The sequence below is a fragment of the Capricornis sumatraensis genome, chromosome 1 (genome assembly GCF_032405125.1).
Source record: "Capricornis sumatraensis isolate serow.1 chromosome 1, serow.2, whole genome shotgun sequence".
Taxonomy (NCBI): Eukaryota; Metazoa; Chordata; class Mammalia; order Artiodactyla; family Bovidae; genus Capricornis; species Capricornis sumatraensis.
Window position 1 is genome coordinate 35837568 of NC_091069.1, and position 18890 is coordinate 35856457.

At 46.8% G+C, this 18890-nt stretch overlaps 1 protein-coding gene across 3 annotated transcripts in view; it reads left to right on the forward strand.

Moving 5' to 3' along the window:
- TOGARAM2 (TOG array regulator of axonemal microtubules 2) overlaps nt 1-14598 on the forward strand; it is a 45050-nt gene extending 30452 nt beyond the window's left edge. For all 3 annotated transcript variants that reach the window (XM_068984759.1, XM_068984768.1, XM_068984776.1), the window contains 2 exons: nt 9060-9146; nt 14342-14598. In XM_068984759.1, the coding sequence (XP_068840860.1) occupies nt 9060-9146; nt 14342-14598 (344 nt within the window). The remainder of the gene's footprint in view (nt 1-9059; nt 9147-14341) is intronic.
- Nucleotides 14599-18890: the final 4292 nt, after the last annotated feature.

Consider the following 18890-nt stretch of genomic DNA (forward strand, 5'->3'; position numbering starts at 1 on the left):
GGAGTGGAGAGTGACAGTGGAGTGAGGGGTTGGGGAGGAATGAAAAGAACAAAAAGGCAGAGGCCGAGGGAGAGACATGAGGAAAGATGGCAGCTCCTTTGTCCCTTATGAGCTTTGCAGGATCACATCTTTGTTCTGGAATGTTAGGTGGAAATTTTGGTGCATCTATTTCTTTTTTTTCCCCAAACATTATACTGTTAAATTTTTTTTTTTGAGTAAAGCAAATTAACCAGGCTTCCCAGGTGGTGCTAGTGGTAAAGAACCTGCCTGCCAGTGCAAGAGACATGAGACATGGGTTCGATCCCTGGGTTGGGAAGATCCCCTGAAGGAGGGCATGGCAACCCACTCCAGTATTCTTGCCTGGAGAATCCATGGACAGAGGAGCCTGGCGGGCTACAGAGTCTGACATGACTGAAATGACAGCATGCACAGCTGATTAGCAAGGTTGTGGTGGTTTCAGGTGAGCAGTGAAAGGATTCAGCCATACATACACATGTATCCATTCTCCCTCAAACCTCCTTCCCATCCACACTGGCACATAACACTGAGTAGAGTTCCCTGTGGTTATCCACTTTGTCGTTGGATATCCATTTTGAATACAGCAGTGTGGATATGACCTTCTGTTATCCATTCCTTTGCTAGATGATTAGATGGTCATATCTGATGTATCTAGTACACAGACTGAAGTGCAAGTTCAAAACCTCAGGTATGTGAGAACGTAGTAAATGACAGACTCATGTCCAGACCAGTAGTCTTTCACAAACTAGTCTTGCCTTGATGTGAGGAAATGTTTGATCTGAGAACCACTGTTGGCTCTGTTGCCATATGTTCCGATGAACACAGAGCCATGTCCTTCCTCAGGAATGCACAGGAGCATCCACCCCCACGGTGCGGCTGGAAACACCCGCCTGGCACACCCACCCGTCCTCCCCATCCCGCACCCTGGCCTGAGCTCAGCTCCCTGGGGCTGGGACGCCAGCTGTCCTTGGCTGGAGCCTCCAGGAGAAGTTTCAGTTACAAATTAAAGGCCTGGTCAGGCCCTTCTCCGCCTCTCGAGATCATAAATATTGTCAATTTCCTCTCTTCATCTCAGAGGGAATTTATGATTTGCTGAGTTTGTTGCTGTAGAACAAACAAAATAAATCCAGCTCTAAATTACAGCTTGTTCTCTGCACTGCTCTGGGTAAGTGAGATTGCTGTTGCCAATAACCAAGGCTATTGGTAAATCACCGTGGGCCCTAGATTTATTAGGAAAACCAGCACCAAGCAAAATAGGCTTTAGCTATTTGAAGAGGCTGAGCACCCTTGTCTGGGGAGAGGAGCTTTTAACTCTTCCCCGTCCAGGGATTTTACTTTCCCTGTTTTTGCCATTGAGCTGGCCTCCATGAGCACACTGGAGCACCTGAACTTTGAGCTACAGAATCTGATGTCTCACACAGTCACAAGGCTCATGTCTCCTCTACTTTGGGCCCTGCTATACCTACCTGGGCTGGACACCCAGAAAAGGGAGCCTAGGGATGGCCTGCTTTCATGATCTGACCCACCTTGAGGCAGGTTGCAGCATCCAGGAAGATGTCAGTTCTCTTTTCCTCCTGGAACAGGGTCCCCTTGGGGGTGGCTGACAGTGCTTCCTCTGTCCATCAGCCGGAGGATTTGGTGCAAGGAGAATGGAGGGAGGGGAGGCAGCCCCGTCCTCCTCTCTAATCTTTAGGTCGGTGCTAGGCTGGAATGGAATGGAGTTGGCTTCAAAGGGATGGATGGAGCCCACTGACCCCCTGGCACAAGGCTCCTGTGGCCCTCAAAGTGTCAGGTCTAGGGTCTTGGCTCCTGGTCCTTTGAGCCACGCCCTTCCAGCCTAACCAGCCATGCTTGGTTTTGGAAGTGTTCTTAACTGTGAAGTAATGAGCCAACTTCACAATCCATGAAGGTCAGAATTGGTAGGATTCCGTTGCCAAGCTTTCCCAAAGAAAAGAAGCTTGCTCTTCTGCCTGGAATGGTCTAGGCCTGCCCTGCAGAGGAAATAATGAATGCAAGAAACAAAACTTCCCAGTGTCATGGGGGACTGGGTGGTGGATGTAGAGACTGAGGCAGGTGTGACAGGAGAGGAGGGGCGAACATCCTCTTTCCTGAATCACCCAGGCTGAGCCCGGCAGCGCTCGTTGACCCTTAGCCCCCAGAGACCCCTCCTGGTAGTGGCGTGGGGTCCTTTGAGCAGAAGGAGCTTTCTCCCAAGCTGGCCTCTTCATGCCCCATGAGGGACTCTGGGCTCCAGGCTGGAGAGAAGCTGTGAAATGCTATGAGACAATTGTGTGGAAAGTCACAGCACGTTACTGTTTGTTTCCCACTCAGTGGGGCTCAAGGGGGTCAAAAACACAGCCAGGGCAGGCTCTCTTCTGGCATAAAGTCCAGTTGACACAGCCAAACTGGGAGATTGGTCTTTTTAGGTGACCTCTTGTTTCTAGAATTGGGTGATATAGTCTGGGCATCAGATGCCACATCTCTTCCAGTCCCTCGCTTTTCCCCGGGGTGAGTGGGCCAGTGGTGTGCTGGCTGACCAAGCAGGTGGGATTTCTGCCCGTGTTCGCTTTGGTGGACAGTGAAAAAGGAGACATGTCGGGAGCCTTGCCCCCATCCTCTGCCCCTGGTCACTGCCTGCCTGAGGGCATCTCTGGGGCTGAGCCTGGGGTGTCATCTCCTCTACTCAGCACCAAGACCTTCTGATTTCAGGAGAGTTATTTTGGGGATCAAGGCGGTTCCTGAGCAAAGACTGGCTGGCTCTGTCTTTAGGCTCTGTTACTGGGATAGCTACAGAAGAAACTTCATTAATTAAAACATTAGGCTACTGACAGCTCACCTGGCTCCTGGTCAGAATGAGCGCCGAAGAAACTATTTAGTGCAGCCTCTGGCCATTGCTGCAGGGAGTAGATAAGCTCAGAAATGGGCAGCATCAGATCTACTTTTGCTCTTTTGCTCTGACTTTAAATTCATTACTTTATACAAATTATCTGACCAACATTGTATTGTTAATGAAACATAAAATTCATCCGGGGTGTCCCTCTGATATACCCACTGCTTAAAAATGTCTCTCTTATCTTCAGTTTTTTTGTCTGCATGTATACAAATTTCATAATATTAATAATAATGTAAATACAATTTTGACATTTCTCTTTTCACTTAACACCACTCAATTTCCCACTCTGTTAAGTAGTCTTTCTAGTCAACTTTATTAAAAATATAAAGTTTACTTTCCATCTCTGTAAAAGTCATACTTATTAATTACTGAGCAAAAGAAAAATGGAAGCATTTGGAAGGAAAAAACTTACAGTCTGGACTCCTTAAAGAAACCATTGCTGAGAGTCATTTTTCATGTTAGGTATTTTTTTCTGTGTATATTTGTGTATAGTGTCATGATAATATTACACATTGAAATTTGCATCCTGTTTTTAAAAAGCAGAGCATAAGTATTTACACATAATTATGCACTTGAGTCACTTTCAACAGCTCCATCATGTGCTATGTCATAACTTGTATTTTTCTGTTTTGGTGGCTCATTCCCAGTTTTCTTGCAACGAACAGACCTAGATCTGGTGGCCACAGAGAATTCAGTTGTGTGACATAACTTACAGGTGGTGGTGGTGATTTAATCACTAAATTGTGTCTGACTCTGCAAGTCCATGGACTGTAGCCCTCCAAGCTCCTCTGTCCATGGAATTCTCCAGGCAAGAATGCTGGAGAGGATTGTCACTTCCTTCTCCAGGGGATCTTCTCAACCCAGGGACTGAACCTGCATCTCCTGTTTGGCAGGCAGATCCTTTACCACTGAGCCACCTGGGAGTCATAACTTACTGAGTCTTGTGCTTATTGTTGCGAGCCCAGTTTGACTCCAGTGTCTTTGCTGCCACTGTTTATGATACCATGTTTTTCTTTTTAATGCTTTCTTTTTTTTAATTGGAGGTTAATTACTTTACAATATTGTGTTGGTTTGCCATACATCAACATGAATCCACCACAGGTATACACGTGTTCCCCATCCTGAACCCCCCTCCCTCCTCCCTCCCCATACCATCCCTCTGGTTTGTCCCAGTGCACCAGCCCCAAGCATCCAGCATCATGCATCGAGCCTGGACTGGCGATTCATTTCATATATGATATTATACATGTTTCGGTGCCATTCTCCCAAATCATCCCACCCTCTCCCTTTCCCACAGAGTCCAAAAGAATGTTCTATATATCTGTGTCTCTTCTGCTGTCTCGCATACAGGGTTATCATTACCATCTTTCTAAATTCCATATATATGTGTTAGTATACTGTATTGGTGTTTTTCTTTCTGGCTTACTTCACTCTGTATAATCAGCTCCAGTTTCATCCACCTCATCAGAACTGATTCAAATGTATTCTTTTTAATGGCTGAGTAATACTCCATTGTGTATATGTACCACTGCTTTCTTATCCATTCATCTGCTGATGGATATCTAGGTTGCTTCCATGTCCTGGCTATTATAAACAGTGATGCGATGAACATTGGGGTACACGTGTCTCTTTCAATTCTGGTTTCCTCGGTGTGTATGCCCAGCAGTGGGATTGCTGGGTCATAAGGCAGTTCTATTTCCAGTTTCTTAAGGAATCTCCGCACTGTTTTCCATAGTGGCTGTACTAGTTTGCATTCCCACCAACAGTGTAAGAGGGTTCCCTTTCCTCCACACCCTCTCCAGCATTTATTGCTTGTAGACTTTTGGATCGCAGCCATTCTGACTGGCATGAAATGGTACCTCATTGTGGTTTTGATTTGCGTTTCTCTGATAATGAGTGATGTTGAGCATCTTTTCATGTGTTTGTTAGCCATCTGTATGTCTTCTTTGGAGAAATGTCTGTTTAGTTCTTTGGCCCACTTTTTGATTGGGTCGTTTATTTTTCTGGAATTGAGCTGCATAAGTTGCTTGTATATTTTTGAGATTAATTCTTTGTCCATTGCTTCATTTGCTATTATTTTCTTCCATTCTGAAGGCTGTCTTTTCACCTTGCTTATAGTTTCCTTTGTTATGCAGAAGCTTTTAAGTTTAATTAGGTCCCATTTGTTTATTTTTGCTTTTATTTCCAATATTCTGGGAGGTGGGTCATAGAGGATCCTGCTGTGATGTATGTCGGAGAGTGTTTTGCCTATGTTTTCCTCTAGGAGTTTTACAGTTTCTGGTCTTATGTTTAGATCTTTAATCCATTTTGAGTTTATTTTTGTGTATAGTGTTAGAAAGTGTTCTAGTTTCTTTCCTTTACAAGTGGTTGATCAGTTTTCCCAGCACCACTTGTTAAAGAGATTGTCTTTATTCCATTGTATATTCTTGCCTCCTTTGTCAAAGATAAGGTCCATGGATTTATCTCTGGGCTTTCTATTTTCTTCCATTCATCTGTATTTCTGTCTTTGTGCCAGTACCATACTGTCTTGATGACTGTGGCTTGGTAGTAGAGCCTGAAGTCAGGCAGGTTGATTCCTCCAGTTCCATTCTTCTTTCTCAAGATTCCTTTGGCTATTTGAGGGTTTTTTGTATTTCTATACAAATTGTGAAATGATTTGTTCTAGCTCTGTGAAAAATACCATTGGTAGCTTGATAGGGATTGCATTGAATCTACAGATTGCTTTGAGTATTATAGTCATTTTCACTATATTGATTCTTTCAATCCATGAACACGGTATATTTCTCCACCTATTAGTGTCCTCTTTGATTTCTTTCACCAGGGTTTTATAGTTTTCTATATATAGGTCTTTAGTTTCTTTAGGTAGATATATTCCTAAGTATTTTATTCTTTTCGTTGCAATGGTGAATGGAATTGTTTCCTTAATTTCTCTTTCTATTTTCTCATTATTAGTGTATAGGAATGCAAGGGATTTCTGTGTGTTGATTTTTTTTTGCTTTCTTAAAAGCTCTTCTCTGGCTTCCCAGTAGCCTGGGGAAGACATGGCCTGGTAGCCTTGGAATCACATTGAATTGGACAGGTGTGAGGCCTGCTAGACCTCAGCCCATTGTAGAGAGGGGAGGCTCATTGTAGGCTCAGGGAGGCAAAGATGACTGGCTCGCCAGCCCATAGCTAATTTCTCTATACTGAAGGCTTTTCTTGCCCTTTTGTGTGTGCAGCACCAAGGCCAGTGTGGCTTCTTGTGGTATGTAAAAGGAGCCTATAAAAACTCTGGGTTAGGCTAATGGAGCATGGATTTTTAAGTTTTTGAAAGTTAGATTCCAGCCTCTTAATTGAAGAGGTTTCATTTAACATTGCTGAGTTTCATGAAGGTTGCTGGGCTTTCAGAATATTTTAGGGTAACCATAGTAGCAACAATAACTTATATTTGCATAGTAACTGTCTTCTCAAGGCAGTATCTTAAGCAGCTCTATGTGGAAAGTACTAATATTATCCCCATTTTATAGATGGGTAAACTGAGGTTTAGAGAGGGTGACTTGTCCAACATCTCACAGTGAAACATGGAAGGGCCAGGGTTCAGATCTAGGCGATCTGGACCCAGTCTACCCCCTTAGCCACTGTCCTTTACTGACTCCCAGTAAACCTAGGAGTGACACAAACAGTGAGCTGTCACTTTGGAAGTAGTCAGGGGCAGAAAGGCAACTACTTGGGGTGGTATCTGGGGTGCACAGACCAGTTTAGGCCAACTTAGTGTGTCTGCTTTAGCATTGCCTTGCTGTCTATAAGCATTTATTGGGCATCTGTTGTGTGTCTGGCACCATGGGAGCATGGACTGGCACAGATGTCCACTGGGTGTGCATTTTCAAGTATTCCTCAAGATCTCCACTTCTCTTGGGCTCTGGGAGGTCATATCAGTGGCCAGGGGTGGGGAGGTCTAGCGGCACCCAGAGAATGTTCTGGACTGAGTGTTGATGGGGGAGAGCAAGGGGAAGAAGTCCTTGTTCACAGAGGTGAGCTCATGGCTATCATTAGCCATGGGTGGGGTGACAACCAGAAGCACCTGAAAACGATAATGCAGGTGATGTTGATAAAAATCTATTCTTACACATTTATAGCTTTACCAGGACACCCTGAGACCACTTCTTGCTAACTGAAATATTCTAGAACCTGGCATCTCTTATCTCCCCGAACAAATTATTTTAGACTCTGGAACTTTTGCAAGTTGCAGAGATGCACAGGATGTACATGTGTATATTTTCCCCTCTGTGTTTCTTACAGGTCTCAGCAGGGAAGCAAGGGAAGCATAAGTTAGCTCTTAGCTAGAGTGGCTGCCTGAAGGGAAAAACAAAGCTTTGATTGCCCATCTCTGGGGATGCTGAGGCTTGGTGCCGAGGCATGAACTCAGAGAAGGTGGACTATGCCTGGAAAAACTTCCTTAGGCAGGTTGCTAATCTCTGTCTCCTGCAGAGAAGTCTGGCCTTGAGATGGTCAGCTCCTGAAACAGGACACCCTTGCTGGGTGCACCTCACCTCCCAGAGTCACATCCCTGAAGAATGCACTTTGGCCCTTGCTTGCCTCCCATGGAATTCTGCTGTGTCTGCAGTGATTGCAGATATTGGGAGCTATGTGTGCTGGGCACCTCCTCAGATCTTGAAGGGGCAATCCAGGAGTAAAAGGAGCTCCTTTTACTGCCTTGTGTATTGTCTGGGTTAGCACCCCCTTTCTCAGGTAAAGGGCCACTTGCTTCATCTTGCAGATCTTTGGTGAAGGATACAGGACTTCAAATGTAGTAGTTTGGGAAACCAGGAGGTGTCAGCCAGAATGGGGAAGAGGGAGCAGCTTCTGAAATCAGTAGCTGTGGGATCTGGCTGGAGTTGACTTTAGAAGTACAATCAAAGAAGGTCAGCGAGTCTCTTTATCCCCAGAACATCCCCCAGCCCATTTGCTGGGGCTTTATCATTAGTGGTCCATTTCTAATAAACACTTCTTTAAAAGTGAGAAGAGCTCCAACCCCACGCTTCATCCATGGGTAAGACTGGAGTGCTGAGTATAGGGGCACAGGACGGTTATAAATAAACTACCAAGAGATCATTTGTGCCCCCCACCAACCCACCACCATCCCCAACCTGCACATTCCCTCCTCTCATCCTACCAGAACCAGCCAGGGCTTCTGCTCCGGATAGGGTGACCAACCATCATGGTTTCCCAGGGATGCAGGGCTATCAGTGCTAAAATGGGGAAGATCCTGGGCAGATGGAGACATGTTGGTCACAGTAGCTCCAGAAGCCCCAGGATCTTGCTTACATGAGCATGGAGCCTCCCACTCTCTGTAAGAGTTCATGATCGAGTGTCCATCTCTTTGTCAAAGGAGTCTCTTGAAGGAAAAGAGGAGCAGAAGGAGGACCAGGTTTCATTTAGTTCTTAGCTCCATGCCTGTTATGTAGTGGATATCAGTAAATGTTCAGTGTGGAAATAACTGACCAGCCGGCTGTGGGTACGTTCTATTGGTTAGAGCCCAAGTTCGGGCTTTGAGGAGATACATGATTTCTGAATTCTGATCCTAGTTATGATTATGGCTCAATGCCTCAGTTTCCCCTAAAACTATATCTATATATCCACATCTGTATCCGTTCATCCATCTCTCTCTCTATATCATTCATCTATCTGTTATCTATTAATATCATCTATATCTATCATATGTTTTGTCTGTCATCTACCTATTATCTATATCTATCATCTATAATACTGATCCGTCTATCTCCCTCTCAATTATTTAGCCATGTTGCTCTCTCTCTCATTTTCCAATCATGCATCTATCATCAGTCATCTATATCTATCTATCTACCTACCTATTTTGCTCTAAAGCTCATCGCAGTTTTGAAGAAATATAGACAATATGAACCAGATCTTCGGGAGTAAATGGGGCCTATGTGGGCACCTGTCTAGCTGTCATAGGCCACTCACTGTTCCTCAAACACTCCATGTGCATTCACTATTTTTCCAGGCACCATTGTAACCTTGGAAAATTAATCCAGCTTCCCAAAGGGGCTCTTCCCTATGAAGGTGCGGCAGGTACCTTGCCCTGAGCAACTGGTGCCTCTGCTCAGGCCACGGCATCATGACTGTTGACACTCTTCTTCTCTTCCAGACAACCTTGGCCTTCTACAAGTGTTTGCTGGGCGGGTGCGCTTTCTGAGTGGCCGTGCCATGCTTGATGTCACAGAACGTCTGTCCGGTGAGCCCCAGCCTTCCAGCCCATCTCTCTTCTCTCCTGGCATGTAGTTGAGCCACCCACTTATCTTAGACCAAAAAAAAAAAAAAAATCAAATAATCCTACAGACCATTTAAAAAATATGATAAGCTGCTTGTTTAAAAAAATGTATTATTTATTTGGCTATGCTAGGTCAGCTGTGGCATGAAGGATCTTCGATCTTCCTGTGACAGGCAGGATCTTTTCTGTTTTCAGTTGCAGCATGTGGGAGCTATAGTTGTGGCATGTGGGATCTAGTTCCCTGACCAGAGATTGAACCTGGGCCCACTGCCTTGGGAGCATGGAGTCTTAGTCCCTGGACCACCAGGGGAGTTCCAATAATCTGCTCTTAAAAAATAATTCCAGGGTGCTCCGTGTGTGTTGCCTGCCTGAGGGCATCATTCCCACTCCTCTGCCCACCCTCATCTCTTGCTCCAGGTCTTACCTCTGCAACCTGGTTCAATCCTCCCAGGGCCCCTGGAGTTGCCCCTTACTTCTGTACAGGTGCCAGGCCTGCTCCGAACAGATGGCCTGAGTGAGATCAGGCTGGGGGCTACAATGCAGCTCCAGGGCCAGGTTGGGGTGCCCTGAAGTGAGAATGAGGTCAAGTAGCACCTTGGGTATCAGACAATGAACCCTTTCCTGTTACTCAAAACCAGCATTCTCTGATTGTATAGGTACTTTGTGGGCCCCAGAAATGAGTGGGTATCCATTTACTGTGAATATTATCCATCTATTTCCCCTGAAAAACAAGAGTTTCTACATAGTTCTTCTATTAACTCTGTGTCAGCCAGGAAAAGGGAAGAAAATTTCAATTGTCACAAGGCATGGACTAATAATAGCACAGCTTAACACGGGAGTAAATCTTCTGCTAATTACTTCAGCTGCCTTTTAAGCTCGACTTTAATGGCATTTTCCTCATGATGCTGGGACTGTCAGCTGGGGGGGACACCCAGCTCCCCTCAGGCAGGTGAATGTGAACTGAGAGTGGAAGTGAGCTTTCTGGGGCCAGGGTGTAGACGTCTCACTGCCAGAGGAGAGAGTCCAGGGGAGAGGCGTCACGGGGGGGAGGAGTGGGTGAGGTGTGAAAGATTAGGGGGAGGTAAGCCCTTTACCCTTTGGTGGGGTCAGGGAGCCTGGGCTCAGCTGCCTGGGATAGTTTTCACCTCTGTGTTCACAGGAGAGATTCAGTGGAGATTTAGGGAACCTTTGAGGTATTTGTTGTTGTTCAGCAGCTCAGTCGGGTCTGACTCTTTGCGACCCCGTGGACTGCAGCATGCCAAGCTTCCCTGTCCTTCACCATCTCCTGGAGTTTGCTCATGTTCATTGAGCCAGTGATGCCATCCGACCCTCTTGTCCTCTGTCACTCCCTTCTCCTTCTGCCTTCAATCTTTCCCAGTATCAGGGTCTTCTCCAGTGAGTCAGTTCTTCACATCAGGGGGCCAAAGTATTGGAGCTTCAGCTTTAGCACTAGTCCTTCCAATGAATATTCAGGGTTGATTGCCTTTAGGCTTGACTGGTTTGACCTTCTTGCTGTCCAAGTGACTCTCAAGAGCCTTCTCCAGCATGACACTTCAAAAGCATCAATTCTTCAGCACTCAGCCTTCTTTATGGTCCAACTCTCACATCCATACATGACTACTGGAAAAACCATAGCTTTGACTATATGGACCTCTGTTGGCAAAGTAATGTCTCTGCTGTTTAGTATGCTGTCTAGTATGGTGGGTTAATCAGATGATTCGTTTTCTTTCCCTTCCCTCTGACTCCCCCTGACTCTTCCCCCTTGCTCCCCCACCACCCCGTCCCTTACCCCTTTCCCTCCCCGTGCCCCTCCCCTCCCTTGTTCCTCCCCTACCACTTGCATTCCTCCCACCTCCCCTTGCTCCGCCCATCTCCCTTTGCTCCTCCTACCCTCCCACCACCCTTGGACCTGACCAGGTGGCTTCATGGTTAACTGTGCCCTCCCTTCTCATCCTGTTTCCAGCACAGGTAACATAACTCTCACTTCTTGTTTCCTATGTTATGACGTCAATGTGGCTGAGTTGGCTCCTTGGGTGCAGTACTACCTTCCCAGGAATGAGGACCTCCTTGACTTTGGAATTTTCCAAAGTCAGTTTTCGTTCCAATCCCTAAGAAAGGCAGTGCCAAAGAATGCTCAAACTACCACACAATTGCACTCATCTCGCACGGTAGTAAAGTAATGCTCAAAATTCTCCAAGCCAGGCTTCAATAATGAACCATGAACTTCCAGATGTTCAAGTTGGTTTTAAAAAGGCAGAGGAACCAGAGATTAAATTGCCAACATCTGCTGGATCATGGATAAAGGAAGAAAGTTCCAGAAAAACATCTATTTCTGCTGCATTGACTATGCCAAAGCCTTTGACTGTGTGGGTCACAATAAACTGTGGGAGATTCTTCAAGAGATGGGAATACCAGACCACCTGACCTGCCTCTTGAGAAACCTGTATGCAGGTCAGGAAGCAACAGTTAGAACTGGACATGGAACAACAGACTGGTTCCAAATAGAAAAGGAATACATCAAGGCTGTATATTGTCACAGTGCTTATTTAACTTATATGCAGAGTACATCATGAGAAACTCTGGGCTGGATGAAACACAAGCTGGAGTCAAGATTGCTGGGAGAAATATCAATAAACTCAGATATGCAGATGACACCACTCTTATGGCAGAAAGCAAAGGAGAACTAAGGAGCCTCTTGATGAAAGTGAAAGAGGAGAGTGAAAAAGCTGGCTTCAAGCTCAATATTCAGAAAACTAAGATCATGGCATCCAGTCCCATCACTTCATGGCAAATAGATGGAGAAACAGTGGAAACAGTGTCAGACTTTATTTTTGGGGGCTCCAGAATCACTGCAGATGGTGATTGCAGCCATGAAATAAAAAGATGTTTCCTCCTTGGAAGAAAAGTTATGACCAACCTAGACAGCATATTCAAAAGCAGAGACATTACTTTACCAACGAGGTCCATCTAGTCAAGGCTATGGTTTTTTCAGTAGTCATGTATGGAAGTGAGAGTTGGACTATAAAGAAAGCTGAGTGCCGAAGAATTGGTGCTTTTGAACTGTGGTGTTGGAGAAGACTCTTGAGAGTCCCTTGGACTGCAAGAAGATCCAACCAGTGAATCTTAAAGAAAATCAGTCCTGAATATTCATTGGAAGGACTGATGTTGAAGCTGAAACTCCAATACTTTGGCCACCTGATGTGAGGAGTTGACTCATTGGAAAAGACCCTGATGCTGGGAAAGATTGAAGGCAGGAGGAGGAGGGGATGACAGAGAATGAGATGGTTGGATGGTATCACCGACTCAATGGACATGAGTTTGAGTAAACTCCAGGAGTTGGTGATGGACAGGGAGGCCTGGCATGATGCAGTCCATGGGGTCACAAAGAGTTGAACACGACTGAGCGACTGAACTGAACTGTGTTACTGGGCGTGCCCCAAGAGGCCCCCTGTGTGCGGTGCAGGAATCCTGAGGGTATGGCCAGAAAGTCAAGGTACATGTTCCACGGGAGATGGCACAGGGAAAGCCTCAGGCTGAGCTGAGGCGGGCCAGGCCATTCTTGCTGGTTCACCACTGTCCCAGGCTGGTTCTTAAATCACAGGGGCACATGCTGCAAAGTATCCTGGGGGCTTGGATGAAGTTGAGTTGATGAAGGAAGGACAAATTGGGGGTCTCTCTAAAAAATAAAACAAAACTCTAGACCAGCCCCTGAAACGTGGTACTCCTAGAGATCTGGGGCAGCTAGGAATGGGAAGAGGGTGGGCTTGGGAGTCAAGGTGGGCTTGGCTTCTGCCCTCTGCCCTTGTTAGCTGTGGGGTCTTGGGCCATCTCCTTGACCCCTGAGTGTTGGTTTCCTCCTCTGTGAAACAGATGACTGTCCTGTCTGTCAGGTGAGAGTGAAATGGAGTCACGGTAGAAACCTCTGAGCCCTGGGCTCAGGCTCAGGCAGTGCTAGTTTCCCGGGTGTGTCTCAGCTCAGGAAAGCTTCCAGTTTCTTTGCCCATAAATAAACCAAGTGCTTCTTTCAGCAGTGTTTGCCTTCACCAGCACTTATCCTTTGGCAGAATGACACGCAGAGTGTGCTAATTGTCAAGCAAGCATTGTTAGCATGAACGCACTTTGGTTGATGCTACCAAAGCTGAGGGCTCTAGCAACCCGTCTGAAGCAGCGTGGGGTACCCCTTGACATGGCCTTGACATTGGAGGCAGACCTGGCATTTTCTGTGTGATGGAGGGCTTGCTGGCAGGTTTTAGCCTGTCTCTGAGTTTTCCAGGGTTTAGAGAAGGTGGGGGGCCTGGGGTAACCAGATTTGGAGTGTTCATCATTGGAAAGAATGACTCTGAATGAGGATCCATGCAGAGCCTGATGGTTTATGAAGCATGTTTGTGCCTCCTGTTTCTACTGGGCTTGTCATGAGGTTTGGCATTGAGACGCCAGGGACGCCATGATGGTCTTATCTCCTGCTGGCAGTTTTATTTTCCAGAATGCTTCGTTTGAGAGAATCCTGATCTTTCTCCCTAGAACAAGTTTTCTCTGTGTGAGTTCTCCTAGGTGGTAATGCAGATTAAAGCACTTCTAGGGCTAGCTTCTCTGTCACGTGCATACCCGCACAGGCACTTCACCTGCATCTATTATCTAACAATCTCAAGACTTTGGTTCAGAATTCCTTTCCTCACTTTACAGGTTAGGGGATAGGCTCAGACAGGTTGGGTGGCTTTCTCAAGCTCACACAGCTAGTAAATAGCAGAGAGGATTGCAGTCCAGATGTGCCTGCCTCTTCCCTTTGCCCTGGGCTTCAGGGGCCTATTATTCTGTCACAGGCTCCGAGCACTTCTGCCTTTGCATACCCCTTCCTCCATAAACCAACAAACCAAAAGTTTAAAATTATATTTTATGATTGGTTGATATGACCTCAAATATAAAGCAGGTTAGACATCTTCATACTTTTTCTCCTTCTGATTTTAAAAGAATTTAAAATATTTCCATGGGTCCTGAAGCAAGTTGTGAGCCCTAGGTCATGTGTCTAATGACCCAGGCAGTTGGCCCCCTGGGTTGCCTTCCTTTTGGAGGACAGAGTTGGTGTCCCCTTCCAAGAGAAGGCGGTGAGAGAGGGAGAGAGTGCCTGACTCAAGGAACTGTCCCTCTTTTCTGTCTGACAGTGCTGGTGGCCTCGGTTTACCCCCGAAAGCCTCAGGCCGTGGAGCGCCACGTCCTTCCAGTCCTCTGGTACTTCCTGAACAGCATGATGGGGAACGGCGTCCTGCCCGGGCACAGCGGGAACGTCCGCACGGCCGTCTGCCAGCTGTGCAGGAGCCTCCAGGAGCAGATGGGCTCCCGGCTGCAGGACTTGGCTGCCGGCCAGCCAAAGCAAGTCCTCAGAACGCTCCAGGAGCTCTTAGACACAGAATCCCCGTGAGGCAGCCCCGAGGTCACCGACGGGGGAAGGCATCTGACAGCAGGACAACTGGCAGCTCAGGGCCCTTTCTTCTGGGTTAAAGGTGGATCTGGAATGGGCAGCTGTTATTTTTATCTTATTTTATTTTTTATGATGGAATAATCTCCTGGTCTATTTTCCCTTAGAGTTCCAGATGTATATAATATATTTTGAAGTAGAAATAAAAGAATTGCTTATTTTTCTAAGGTTTTATTATCTTGTATTTTTTTCTGACGTCAGAGAATTTTTCAATAGCTAAGTTTGTGCCAAAGGAAACAGAACGTGATATGGAAACACCCTAAGTGTCCAATTTTGGGTGAATGGATAAAGGTGATGTAGGACACGTGCTGCCCACACGTGTAACGTATGTGTGCACCTGCACACACACACACACACACACACACACACACACACACACAGTAATACTAAGCCATAAAAAAGATGAAATCCTGCAACAACATGGTGAAACCTGAAGGTATTATGACAAGTGAAATAAATCAAGTGGAGAAAGACAAATACCTTAAGATTTCACTCATCTGGGAATATGAAAGAACAAAAGCAAAAACAAAAAACAAAAAAACCAAACTAAACAGAAGCAAATAGATACGGAAAATGGAGTAGTAGTTACCATAGAAGAAGGGTCGTAGCGGGGATGGGCGAAAAGGGGAAAGAAGATTAATCGTAAGGTGATGAAAACCTTTGGTGGTAGATTCCTTGTAATGTATACAGAAGTCAAAATATAGTATGGTACAAGTAAAGGATGTGTACCTGATGCTGGGAAAGATTGGGGGCAGGAGGAGAAGGGGACAACAGAAGATGAGATGGTTGGATGGCATCACCGACTCGATGGACATGATTTTGAGCAAGCTCTGGGAGTTGGTGATGGACGGGGAAACCTGGCGTGCTTGCAGTCCATGGGGTCGCAAAGAGTTGAACATGACTGAGCAACTGAACTGACTGACTGACACACAGAGAATTCTAGAAAGAAAACAAAACGTGGCAACAGTAAAACCAGTTGCTGATGCTACTGAGACAAAGAACTAGGGAGAAAAAGTGTAGCACAGACCCCCCCCATGTTGCAGACCGTGTTGCAGCATAGCTCCTGTCTGTGAATACCTGGAGAAGCCCTGCTGCACCCAGAGACCCTGAGCTGCTCACTCAAATCCAGCCCATCTGTCATAAGCCTGATGTGGGGTGAACACAAGCATCTCTGGGAGCATCCTGCTTCTGCTTTACAATATCTTCAGTGCGGTATCTGCTGGTCCTGTGGGAACCTTCTAAAGAATCTAAAGGCAAGGAGAGTTTGATACTGACACTGGCATTACTAAAAGCCTTCTCTGCAAGGTGACTTTCTGGCTAGAGGACTAGATTATGTTTCACACTTGAAACTTCTTTCAAACTCTATTCACTTATTTATCTTTGGCTGTGCTTGGGGCTTTGTTGCCGCACAGGGTTTTCTCTAGTTTCGGCGAGCAGGGGCTACTCTCCAGTGTGGTGCTTGTCCTTCTCATTGCAGCGGCTTCTCCTGTTGTGGAGTACGGGCCCTAGGGCACGTGGACTTCAGTAGTTGTGGCACGTGGGTGCAGTAGTTGTGGCTCTTGGGCTGTAGAGCACAGGCTCAGTAGGTGGTACACAAACTTAGTTGTCATTCGATACGTGAGATCTTCCTGGATCAGGGATCAAACCCATGTCTCCTGCGTTGGCAGGTGGATTCTTTACCACTGAGCCACCAGAGGAGCCCTCAGCCTTGAAACTTAAAGGACCGGATAAGAATAAAGCTCCGGATGTGCAGATGTCTTGTGGGAGCTCTGATACCACACAGGTCACTCCGGCTGGGGCAGATCACGGAGTTGGAGAGGTGTGTTGGATGTGGGCTGGGCCAGAACACAAAGCTGGAGCCGCTGATGGAGCAGTGAGAGAATGGGAGATGGGGTTCCGGCAGTGAGAGGGGAACAATGTCCCAGGCTGGGGTTCTGGACACAGTGAGCGTGGCTCTGTCTTGCCAGGGTCAGTGGCAGGTTGACAACAGCATGACCAGGAAGAACTAGAGCTCAGATCATGACCTCTAATACATGCTAAGGTGCAGGCTGAAGGGGCAATATCCCAGTGCCAACCAAGGAGCCGTAGCACCTCTGGGGCAGATCTGAAGGCAAGTCCCCAAGGCCCAGCTTCAGACCAGCAAGTTCTCGGGCAGGCCCACCAGTGGACCCCTCTCCACTGTCACCTACCCCCAGATATAGCATCAGGTCTACTTCAGTGTTCTGAGCCCCTCCGGAGAGTATAACCCAGAACAGGCTGGGAAGCTTTGAACCAACTCGGTTGTTTCCAAACCCCTGGATGCCCCCAGCTGGGGAAGCCTCTTTTTCATTATGTGGTGTTGCCACCACATAACTAGGCTCTCCCCTCCCCTTGGCACAAATGCCCTGGGGTGAGGCTAGGCATGGGACAGTCATCCTGGGACTTGGGCTTTTAATAGGCGGCTTAAAGGTGTGGGTAATTCCAGTCCCAGCCTGAGCAGCTTCTCACCTCCTTATGACCTTTGCTGGGGCTTCCCCCTGCACCATCTCACCCTTTGTTGATTCTGACTGCTGCTGCTGCTGCTAAGTCGCTTCAGTTGGGTCTGACTCTGTGCGACCGCATAGACGGCAGCCCACCAGGCTCCCCCGTCCCTGGGATTCTCCAGGCAAGAACACTGGAGTGGGTTGCCATTTCCTTCTCCAATACACAAAAGTGAAAACTGAAAGTAAAGTCGCTCAGTCGTGTCTGACCCTTAGCAACCCCATGCACTGCAGCCTACCAGGCTCCTCTGTCCATGTGATTTTTCAGGCAAGAGTCCTGGAGTGGGGTACCATTGCCTTCTCCAGTTGATTCTGACTGGCTGAGGTTAAAGACCTGCTAGATGGTGAGCCCATCAAAGACACCCAAGAGGCTGATTTTATACAATTTAATTAATTGAGTTTGCTTGGACTCTAAGTAGGCTTTTTCAATTTGGTTTGAAGACTGACTTTTCCTGCTGGTCCAGATCCTAGAGACTTAGGGACTTCCTTGGCATCCAGTGGTTAAGACTTCACCTTCCCATGCACAGGGTGAGGATTCAATCCCTGGTTGAGGAGCTAAAAATTTTTTTAAGAAAAAAAAGTTCCTAGAGCCTGTCAGAATGTTTCAGAATTTTTTAGAACTGTAGATGTGCGTGCTAAGTTGCTTCAGTTGTGTCTGACTCTTTGTGACCCCATGAACTGGAGCCCTAGCCTACCAGTCTCCTCTGCTCATGGGATTTCCCAGGCAAGAATACTGGAGTAGGTTGCCCTGCCCTCCTTGAGAGGACCTTCCTGACCCAGGGATCGAATCTGAGCGTATCATGTCTCCAGCATTGGCAGGTGGGTTCCTTAGCACTAGCGCCACCTGGGAAGCTGGATAGGACTGTAGGAGCCGAGGGATTTTAAAGGCAGAAGTTAAACTCAAAGACATTGATTGCCCTGTCTTCCTGCACTTGGGTCCTGCCTTCTGTCTTCAAACCGGGAGTTTTCCATCTCCTGTACTTTGTACCCATCCTCAGAGTTGGGTGTTCAACTGAAAACATCTGAAAAGCAAAGAATAAATCTTTATGTGTTTTTTTTTTTTTTCCTTCACTATCTTAGGTTTTAATCTAGTCTCTAGGCAGCTGGGCTCTGCAGGTGACAGTCCTGGCACAAATCAGTGGGGAGGGGCTGGATGGTTCTGGGTGCCTCAGGAAATTATGTGGAACCTAGGAAAATGGTACAGATGATCCTACTTGCAGGGCAAGAATAGAGAGGCAGATGCAGGGAATGGATGCGTGGACACAGGGTAGGCCAGCGGGGTGGAAATAAGCCAGGAGATTGTGATTGGTGTGTGTGCACTGCCATGTGTAAAGCACGCAGCTAGTGGAAACCTGCTGGACAGCACAGGGAGCCCAGCTCTGTGCTGACCTGGAGAGATGGGATGGAGCAGGGTGGGAGGGAGATCCAAGAGGGAGGGGCCTATGTACACATACAGCTGACTCACTTCATTGCACAGCAGAGGCTGGTGAAACGTGGTAGAGCAACTATACTCCAACTGAAAAAAAAAGTTCTTGCATCATTAGTTTTAAAGCAAAGGAAAGACAGTTTATTAGTAACTTGGGCCTGTAAGGAGTGCCTGGAAGAACGAGGCTTATTGGGAATGAAGACTGTCCTGAAAACCATGGTGGGTTTGAGCAGAGCCCACTCCATTATTTGCTTGGTGGTATGCAGCCAGGAGCTCTAACTTACAAGATG